This window comes from Medicago sativa, chromosome 6, assembly GCF_051527215.1.
Source record: "Medicago sativa cultivar Bolivia chromosome 6, Bolivia_mono, whole genome shotgun sequence".
NCBI classification, from domain to species: domain Eukaryota; kingdom Viridiplantae; phylum Streptophyta; class Magnoliopsida; order Fabales; family Fabaceae; genus Medicago; species Medicago sativa.
In genome coordinates, this window is record NC_140754.1 from 87,883,876 (window position 1) to 87,894,857 (window position 10,982).

The 10,982-nt window shown below is 32.6% G+C and overlaps 1 protein-coding gene across 23 annotated transcripts in view; it reads left to right on the forward strand.

Moving 5' to 3' along the window:
• Positions 1-4,364: 4,364 nt before the first annotated feature.
• Positions 4,365-10,982, forward strand: part of LOC146917872 (uncharacterized) — a 34,783-nt gene continuing 28,165 nt past the window's right edge. For 10 of the 23 annotated variants that reach the window (XR_015013535.1, XR_015013529.1, XR_015013524.1 and 7 more), the window contains exon 1: positions 4,365-6,460. Coding sequence is in view for 9 of the 23 variants with exons in the window: in XM_085716638.1 (XP_085572764.1) it covers positions 4,778-6,448 (1,671 nt within the window). In the remaining 14 variants the exon portion in view is untranslated. Of the gene's footprint in view, positions 7,960-8,417; positions 8,879-10,982 lie in introns of those variants that run through there. The other 13 variants (XR_015013536.1, XR_015013526.1, XR_015013527.1 and 10 more) reach the window with 8 other exon arrangements.

Genomic DNA, 10,982 nt, shown 5'->3' on the forward strand with positions numbered 1-10,982 from the left:
TCTGCTATATGTAGGTTTAAGAGCCACTAGCACAAACCACGAAAAAACAGAGAGGAAAGGAAAGAAGAGTAAGGTGAAATGGCAGTACACTTGCACATTAGACAGCATTTTAAAAAAGAAACAGCAACCATTCAAAGAAAAATCAAATTTTTTCCTTCTCCATCGTAGCTGCGGCCTACGCAGTCTATTCTCAACCCAACAAACCCCCCTAAGAATACCAAGCCTTAAGGCTCAAATAAAGGAAGAGCTGAGTTCATTATAACTTAAGGGGTTTGTAATGTATTTAGTTTCAGTTCAGTACTGTCTTACCATAACCATCATCATCCTTTCACTAGTTTAATTTTATGTTTTGTTGCGTCTGTTTCTGCTTTATGTAGATTTAAGAGCCACTAGCACAAACCACGAAAAAACAGAGAGGAGAGGAGAGAAGAGTAAGGTGAAATGGCAATACACTTGCACATTAGACAGCATTTCAGAAACATCGACTATTCAAAGAAAAAACAATTTTTTTCCTTCTCCATCATAGCTGCAGCCTACATAATCTATTCTCAACTCAACAAACATAAGGGGTTTGTTATGTATTTAGTTTCAGTTCAGTACTGTCTTACCGTAACCATCATCATCCTTTTTACTCTTTTGTCCTAGTTTGTATTTTTTTAAAATTTTTTAAGGTTTCTTTTTGCGCATGTATTGTTGAAATCTCAATGTTTGGAACATCAATAACACAAAAGCTTAATAAAGATTTTGACACTTGCTTATGCCATTGTACAACTTATATTGTTGACAAACTTATACTTGCAGACAAAGTAGAAACTCTGTTTTCCATTATACAACTTCATTTGTGTTTTGTTCAATGGTATATTTGTAGCAGGGGATAGAAAATCCACAGTTGTGTCAAGAGGACCCTTATTGGATAATGCCTTTGATACTGGCGACATATATGATTTCATCCATATATGTTGATGATTTAATCTTCTGACTAATTTATATAAGTTTATATGTCGAGGGCATTGACATGTCATTGAGTTTGTTTTGTTTTGATTTAAGCTACACTTTGGCATTTTCATTTCAGTTTTTTTTTTACCTTCCATTTTTTTTTTTTTTGAGAATTTTGATGTTGTTTAAGAACTAGAAGCTTTTGGTTTTGATGCAATTGTGTTATTACTTCAAGAGTTATAAGTCAGTCTTCTCTGTATTCCTCTTGCAGAAAGTATGTATGTAGAAACACGTAGATATGCAAAATAAGAGAACTCTTCAAACATGTGTTGGCCCTGAGTTCCTCTACATGTGTTGGCCCAACTGTTGGGCCGAATCCACACTAGAACAGCTTGTAGAAGACTGTAGAAGCTGCGGGAATACAAACAGTTATAATAATAATTGGAATCTGGGCAGGATTTCAGTTATAAAATATTGGGAATCCTAGAGGGTGGGGCATTCAGAAAGTTTACTAAGCTTAGCTCTGTAGGAGTTCTTTGAACTCTGGTTCATCTTTTCAGTTTTCTGTTTACATCATTTTAAGAGCTTTGAGCTCTTAATAAATACAGGTTAGACCACTATAGCATACTTTCATTATGGCATACTTTCAAATTTCTGGGTTCTATCAGAAACAAAAACGAAGGTTAGGCTAAACTCATTATCTCCTGCTGTTAGACTTGGATGAACCACTATTCAGAGAGTTTTCATCTGTATATGTTTAAAGTACAGTTTTTTTATCATGTGTTGTAGTAAATTTTGTAGGCTAAAATTTTACTTGTACTGAGGCCCACACTTCCAGGATTACGATTTACTTCTCTGAATCAGACGTATCAAAATAGAATGATAAGTGATTATTTATGTTGTTGGTATTATCTTACTCTTTTTGCTTTTGGTAAGAAACACCAGCTGAAAATTTACATGTTACTAGCCACTGTTTCTGAAATCACGTTATTGGGATTATATTTAGATATTCCACTGATAACAGGAGTGTAAATTGCATGGATTGATATTACTTTTATGATCGAGCGATATGAAGTTTGAGTTTTTGTCAAAATGAGAGAGAAAGTTGATTTGAGTTTTTGGGTTGACAGTAAAGGGTGTATTGTATATGTGTGTTGATGAGATAATTACCAAGCAATTGTTAAGAAAGAAAGTGGATTTTTTTCGGAAATAATGTTAAGAAAGAAAGTTGATTTTTTTCGGAAATAAGAGAGAAAAAGTTGAATTCTTTTTGTTTTTGTTTTGATGATTCAATAATAATGAATCTCTTAGCATGGCCGTCGTGAGTTTTGTTTTTGTTCTGTGAGTTGGGTTCAATAATAATGTTGGGGGAGAAATTGAAGAGGAGCCTAAAGCATTTGTGATGGATGTGCCTGCAACATATTTATGTATAGAATACTATGCTTTTCTGTATATTTGCACCACATTTGTGTATATAATAATACTTTGTTTTCTATATTTCCTTCAAAAAAAAAAAGTACTTTGTTTTCTATATTTTTGCAGCAAGTATTTGTGTATACTATGCTAGAATCTAATACAATTGATTTTCATAAGAAAAAAATACAATATAATTAGTGTCTATTCTATAAATGAAAAATCAATAATATTTTGAATAGGTATGATTGACCTAACGTTTTAGCAATTTATTCCAACACATGGAAATTTGATTTGTTTATTTTCATATTTTAGTGTGATATTTCGTCCAAAAGTGTAAAAAAAATGTAGTTGACGGGTCATTTTGGTTCATGTCTCAAAGATTAAATCTCCAAACTCCTAATTTGGCACCTTTGGAAGATTATTAGTCTCTAGGGTTGTCCTGAGGATCGAGCAATGATTATAAGTTTTATTTTAAAAAGAGTAAATTTTCAAGTTGGTCTCTAACAAAAAAAATATGGAAACTTACTTGGTCATTAATAAATAATAAAAATCAATTTCATCTTTAACAATATTATATGAAATAAAATAAGTCTTCTTTATCCCCGTGAGCTTAGCTCAGTTGGTAGGGATATTGCATATTATATGCAGGGGCCGGGGTTTGAACCCCGGACACCCCACTTCTCCACATTTATATGTGCGAGCTCTAGCCACTAGGCTACTTGACAAAAAAAAAAAAAGTCTTCTTTAACATAATATTGTATGAGACTATTTTTTAACAAGATATTATACGAGACGTTAATATCTATCAATGGTTAGTTAGACCTATATCCTAAAGGAAAATGTTAAATTGTGTTCTTAAGACACTTGTCAATATATTAAAAGTAGAAACTTTGAATCGGAAGTTGCATATCTCATTTTTCAATGAGTTAAAAGTTAATTTTGAAACATATCAACCATAAGTTTCTTAATATTAACCTTTTGGCACAAGTAAAGATGATTCATCCTTACACATTTATTGATATTTTGCGGAATGTTAACACACGCTCTAAGTTGACTTGGTGGTAAGCTTGAGCTTAACTTCTAATCTAATTTCATAAAAAAATTACTTGAGTTTAACTTCTTTTTTTTTTTTGAAGGATTGAGTTTAACTTTTTTTAGCTGTTTGTAATTGCATTTTATGCATTTTTTTAAAAAGAATTGTAAATTTTATCAATTTAAATAAGTTTTTTAATATTATTATATACTCCCTCCGTTTCAAAATACATGTCCAAGTCAACCACTTTACATATGCCAATGCACAATTTTGACCGTTAATATCTTTAATTATCTAAAGTAAAAAATTATAAAAATTTAATATTTGGAAAATATTTGTCGAGACAAATCAAACAACATCTTACATGCTAATATTTGTATTTATACATTAGTTAAAGAGTTTGGTCAAAGTAAGTCAAGTGGATAGTGCACATTGCAAAAATTGGACATGTATTTTGAAACGGAGGGAGTAATAATCTACGTCTTACTTCAATTTCAAAAAGAATATAAAAATTCAAACCTATTACGTTTCCATAATTTATAAAATAAAAATTTATTTTCGTAAAAAAAAAAAACTTATATACTAGACTATGACAAAAAATAAATTTTAACGCTAATTTTTTGATAAAAATATAGTGAAATTTGAACTTGACTTAAGCACGTAGATGAAGGTTGGCTCAAATGATAAAGACTTGATTTAATGCGCGATCGTTAATTCAACTCCCATTAACATTGTGATGATCTTTTTTGTATGTGAACCATAAGTAATTATATAAACGTTATTTGAGCATACATACTTTAACCCGATGAGTCGTGACTTTAACTCATTTACATTTGGTTTAAACTAAATTATTCAAAAATCTTTTATAAATGAACTTGAGAAACAAACTTGTCACTCTCGTTGGAACTCGTTATCAAATTAGTTTCAAACTTTATTAATATTTTAAATTAGTCTCACTTTTGTTACTCCCTCGTCTCTAAATAATAGTCATTTAAGGTTTGTGCGCGATTATTAAGGAAATGATTAATTGTGTTGATTTTGATGGTAAACTTAGTATCATTTACTAAAACACCCTTATTAATTGTAGTTAGTGGAGTAGTTAAGTTGGATAAAATTCAATAAGTAAGTGTATAACAAGGGGAAAAAATAATAAATGCTGCATTGATATTCTAAAGTGAAAATTATTTTGAAAAAAAGAAAAAATTATAAAGAGACAATTATTGTGAGACGGAGGAAGTAAATTTTTTTCAATCAAGTCGCTGGTTGTGGTAAAAATATAAAACAATGATGTACTGTAATTAACAAAGATCAATGAAGTGACTTAACACATTTCCAAGCTACACACCCAACAGTTCATTCGCCGAAAACCAAACGTCATTCTGGGGCACAGCAATGTTTCAATCTTCGATGTTGCAGAGGTACGGTGTTGTTCCTGTTTCTGTTTTTGTTCCAAAAAAGTTTCATTCTTTTCAATTTTTGAAAAACACCCATTTCAATTTCATTCCTTCTTTTTCGACTTCAACCACATTCCATAATAACAATGATGATGCTGTTTCATTGTTCAATCGCTTGCTCCGTCAGAATCCCACTCCACCTGACATCGAATTTGGTAAGATTTTAGGTTCCCTTGTCAAATCCAAACATTACCACACCGTTCTTTCCCTTTCTAAAAAAATGGAATTTGAGGGAATTAAATCTGACTTGGTCAATTGCAATATTCTCATCAATTGTTTCTGTCAATTGGGTCTCATCCCTTTTGCTTTTTCTGTTTTGGCTAAGATTCTTAAGATGGGTTACGAGCCAGATACCATAACATTCACTACACTCATCAAGGGTCTTTGTCTCAAAGGTCATATCCATCAAGCATTGCACTTTCATGATAAGCTGGTTGCGATGGGATTTCAATTGGACAAAGTTAGTTATGGAACCTTGATCAATGGGTTGTGTAAAGTTGGTGAAGCAAAAGCAGCTCTACAATTGCTGAGACGAGTTGATGGGAAATTGGTGCAACCTGATGTGGTAATGTATAGTACGATTATTGATGGTATGTGCAAAGGTAAACTTGTTAATGATGCTTTTGATTTATATTCTGAAATGGTTTCTAAGAGAATTTCTCCTAATGTTGTCACTTATAATACTTTAATCTGTGGCTTCTGCATTATGGGTCAATTGAAAGATGCAATTGGTTTGTTTCATAAAATGGTATTAGAAAACATCAACCCTGATGTGTATACTTTCAATATATTGGTTGATGCATTTTGTAAGGAAGGAAAAGTAAAAGAGGCTAAAAATGTGTTGGCTATGATGATGAAACAAGGCATTAAACCTAACTTTGTTACTTATAACTCTTTAATGGATGGATATTGCCTAGTTAAACAAGTGAATAAGGCTAAGAGTATATTCAACACTATGGCTCAGGGGGGAGTGAATCCTGATACTCAGAGTTACAATATCTTGATTAATGGGTTTTGTAAGATTAAAATGACAGATGAAGGCATGAATCTCTTTGAAGAAATGCATTGCAGAAAAATTATTCCTAATGTGGTAACTTACAATTCCCTTATTGATGGTTTGTGTAAATCGGGGAAAATCTCTTATGCCTTGAAGCTAGTCGATGAGATGCATGATAAAGGCCAACCACCTGATATGATTACTTACAATTCTATATTGGATGCTTTATGCAAAAACCATCAGGTTGACAAGGCAATTGCGTTGTTAGCAAAGATGAAAGACGAAGGAATTCAGCCAGATAAGTGTACATACACAGCACTTGTTGATGGGCTATGCAAAAATGGAAGACTAGAGGATGCATGGATAGTTTTTGAAGATCTTTTGGTCAAAGGCTACATTCTAGATGTCAATGCATATACCGTTATGATTCAAGGGTTTTGTAGCCATGGCTTGTTTGATGAATCATTGGCTTTGCTGTCAAAAATGGAAGAAAATGGTTGCATTCCAAACGCCGTTACTTATGAAATAATCATCCGTTCTCTGTTTGATAAAGATGAAAATGATAAGGCGGAGAAACTTCTTCGTGAAATGATTACGAGAGGCCTATTGTAAGACTGAAACTAGGTAAGATATATTCTATTTATCTGTTGTTATATTGTATTTATATTTACGCATTTAGAGTGTACTAAGTTATGAAAGTCGCACCTAGTTTTGACAAATGATTGTACATAATCATGGAATGAAATTTAAAAAAAAAAAAAAAACTGATTTTGTTAGTATGAGGTTGCAGAAATTTTGGAATCTGTATGATGTGTACTTTTTAGATGTTTGCCTCTAAGGAAGGTGGAGAGAAGTAATGAAAGGCTAATAATGATATGTAAAATCTAGGGAGGACTGGTTTTCCACCTCGAGTTCCTTATGAGATGCTAGTATTTTGGAATTAAAATTATACATTGCAGAAGAGATTGTTATTTATTTTTACACAATTTTCTTGTATGTGAGTACCTAGGGAGGACTGCTTTTCCCCCTCCAATACCTTATGAGATGCTAGTATTGAACTAGGATAGGTAGTCACTAGGTATGAGTGGAAGTGCATTATTTGATAGATTGAGCATAGAAATCACTAGCAACTTTTTGTGGGGCTGACTAAAATGCCATAACTTTAACTACGCTCATCAAGGGTCTCTGCCTCAAAGGTGACATCCATCAAGTGTTGCACTTTCATGACAAGGTGGTAGTGCTTGGATTTCATTTAGACCAAATTAGTTACGGTACCTTGATTAATGGGTTGTCTAAAGTTGGTGAAACAAAAGCAGCTCTACGATTGCTGAGACGGGTTGATGGGAAATTGGTGCAACCTGATGTGGTAATGTGCAACACCATTATTATCATGGTGCATTATTCGAGATTGTGAAAAGTTGTGAACCCTCATTTATTTATTTTTTTATTCATTTATCCTGGGTGATACTTTGAAGGACCCTAACTCTTATATAGGCTAATTTCCATGGAGGGGTTGCCTTAACAATTGATTTGATAGCCACAATATGGCAGTTTGTTTAAGTCCAGTTAAGTGAAATTGAACCTGGTTTCTTGTGTTTGGCTGCTAGTTCTACATTCTTGTTGTTGGATTCGGCAAAAAATAGGTTTGCATTCTCCTTTAAACAGAGTGTACTGAGTTATGAAAGTCACACCTAATTTTGACAAAGGACTGTGTACAACCATGGTGTGAAATAAAAAAGATATTTTTTTTGTGTATGAGGGTGCAGAAATTTTGGAATTTGCATGATGTATATTTTTTTATGCTTGGCTCTAAGGAAAGGTGGAAGAGAGATGAAAGGCTAAGAATGATCTGTAAATGCTAGGGAGGACTGCTTTTCCCCCCTCCAATTCCTTATGAGATGCTTTTTTTATGCTTTCACACAATTTCTAGTCAGTCAATACCCAAGGAGGACTGTTTTATGATACATAGTCACTAGGTACAAATGGATGTGCGTTCTTTGATAGATTGGGCATAGAGATAAATAAGACTAGTTAGAGATAAATAACATATAAGGTTTGAATTAAAGGAGAAGAAATAGACGGAAGATAGTTAGCAAAGCTGTAATTGTGAGAAGAAAGAAAAACAGTGATTTGAAGAAGGAATAGTTTTTCATTATTTGTGATAAGTGAGTATGGATAGGTGCCAATGTGGTGGGAAGGGATAGAGGTGAACCTATGGATAGAATTGGTGGGAAAATGTGGTACAAATAGGCAACAATATGTAACCGTGTAATACAGAGTGTGTGAAGCACTAACTAGTCTTTGTAATGTAGCATTATGTGCCTGCAGTATAACAGGACTGGAAATTTTTTGCGAACATTTGATACTGATATTGCTAGTAAGAGCTATGCTAGCGACAGTCGTTTGGACAGACTCTTTTAGACACTTGAGCAGTCATTGGTCCACGTGGCTCTTATTAAAAAATTTGTAGCAGGCAACCGGTTTCCTTTTTTTCCAATTTGAGTAAAATAAAAAGTCTCTTTTTCTTCTGTAAAATAAAACAAAAAATGAATGATGCTTTTTTCTTGTGTGGCAACAATAGCTGCCTTGCTACAGGCTGTATGCATCATCAAATTCAAGAAGTGAAGAACTAATGGCATCCTGAGAAGTGAAGAACTGATGGCAGAGGCGATTGGAGCACACAAATTTTGTCCAAAAAGAAAACGGTTACAGTATTGGGATTTCAAAATATGGAGACTGGATTGAAGAAATTAGATTCAACCATATTTTGTTTGGTTGAGTATCTTGTTGCTGCAAATGAGATAACTATGGAGAGAGATCTAGACAGAGACAAAACGTTTAAAAAGAACAAATTTTTAGAGGAAAATCAAACAACCCAGATTTTTCTTTGTGAAGATGCAACAGTTAATTATAAAAGTAACAAAATAAAAGGGTTTCCCATGAGATTGTGTTTGATTCTAGGTGGTGAGGGAGGACGAAGGGCATGTATGTGTCTTTTTTTTTGTTTGTTTTAAAGTAAAAGAAAGAAAGGGAAAAAAAAAAGGTATCCCATAGAAAACCAGTATAGCCGGTTCCTAGGTAATAGGTTTTTAAAACATGATGACATGGACCAAATTATTGAGAGAGTACATATGAGAGAGTGTTAGAGAGGTTGTTCTTAGCCTTTCTCTTGCTAGTAATGGTGAATGTGATGTAAATAAATTTTGGTGAACATTTGATAAAAAAAAACAGTCATATGTGTTCTTGTTTTGTTTTTCCAAAATAAAAATAAATAAAAATAAATGGAATTACATGTATAGACTGCAAATTATAAGGGTCGTCATCCTTTTTTGTTGTAAACCAAGAATCTAATTACAAAGACTATTTCCTCGAGTTTTGTGGGACTCAAATGTGTGACAAACTCTTCATAAAAATTTTAGGGTTAATTAAGTTTTTGATCCCTATAAATATATGCAGTTTTGTTTTTAGTCCCTATAAAAAGAAATCACATTTTTTAGTCCCTCTAAAATTTTCTGTCAAGGTTTTTAGTCCTTGCCGTTAACTTAACTTAATGGATGCTGATGTGGCATTGCCACATCATCTTTTTTTTTATGACATGTCACTTTATGTAATAAAAATCATGCCACGTTGAATGCTGGATTGGATTATGTATTTAGAATAAAAAATCAATAATTTAAATTAAAAGAATTAAAAAATTAAAAAAAAAGTGGTAAAATATAAAAGAAACCCTAAATTCCCAGAATTGGGATTTTTATCGTGTGATGCATCGAAAACTCAGAAGCCAGAATCGAAAACCATGAACCTAAACCCAGAATGCTGAAATCGAGCAACCTAAACCCGAAATCGAAAACGAATTTCCTTGTTTCCTTCCTGAAATCGTTTACGAAGATGAAAACGAACAACCTATGATAAAATTTCCTTCTTGAAATCGAACGAAATCGACCTGTAATAGAGAGATGTGCTTCGATTCTGTTTGATGTGTGGAACAAGAGTAATTAAATCCGGAGAAGAATAAATATGGATGAAATATGGGCGTTGAGTTGGACTCTCAATCATTTGAATTCAATGATAGTAATGTCAACTCCCCTGGATTCAATTCGCGGAACCAAAGAAAAGGAATTGTACAACAAAGTCTATAAGAATTTAAAGAAGAACAAACATGGTTTAGATTCATTGCCAAATGACATGAGGTTGGAAAATTGTATGCCTGCCCCGAAATTAGAGTTTTATGATAGTTTGATTGATTTGAAAAACAGTCATTAAGCTCATGTGGTTAGTCCCAAATCTCATTCTTCCAAGGATAAGAGGCTTAGATCCATCACCGAAACTTTGAATTTTTGACAACATGCTTGATTAGAAAAATGTTAAAAGATTAAGGGTATTTTAGAAGTTTCATAATTTATCATTATTTTTTTGGAAAAAAATTAAATTGAAAATTCTGACTTGTTTTTTTTATAAAAAATAAATAAAATAATGATGTGGCAGTGCCACGTCAGCATCCGTTAAGTTAAGTTAACGGCAGGGACTAAAAACCTTGACAGAAAATTTTAGAGGGACTAAAAAGTGTGATTTCTTTTTATAGGGACTAAAAACAAAACTGCATATATTTATAGGGACCAAAAACTTAATTAACCCAAAATTTTAAGATTGTTGGATGTCCAAGCTCGAATTCGAATTTGTAACCTTAGTTAAGTTTAAAGAGACTCATGCCATCATCTAACCACTCTTGGGTTAGCGGTCGGCATCCTTGCAAAACTTCATATTCTCCATTGCAACACTTTCCACACAATTGTTGATCCTATTGCTTTGTACTACCCCTTCATTAGTATACAAAAAAAAAAAAAAGACAATAAAATTTAGGATCTTGCTAACATCTAAATGTGCGAATAATGTTTACACTTTTGAAGCATTATTTGTTGAAATTATCATTAGTAATATTAGCAAAAATAAAAGTTATCATTAGTAAAAAAAATTGACTAAAATTATCATTGCTAGATTTTTTTTAGAACTAAAATTATCATTCCTGGTTGGTAAATAAATATTTCATAAACCTATAAATCAAAGTACAAAAACATTAACAAATATAGTCACCACCTTTTTTTTCTTTTACTTATCTATCGGAGAGGAGTGCTTTAGACTTAGTTTA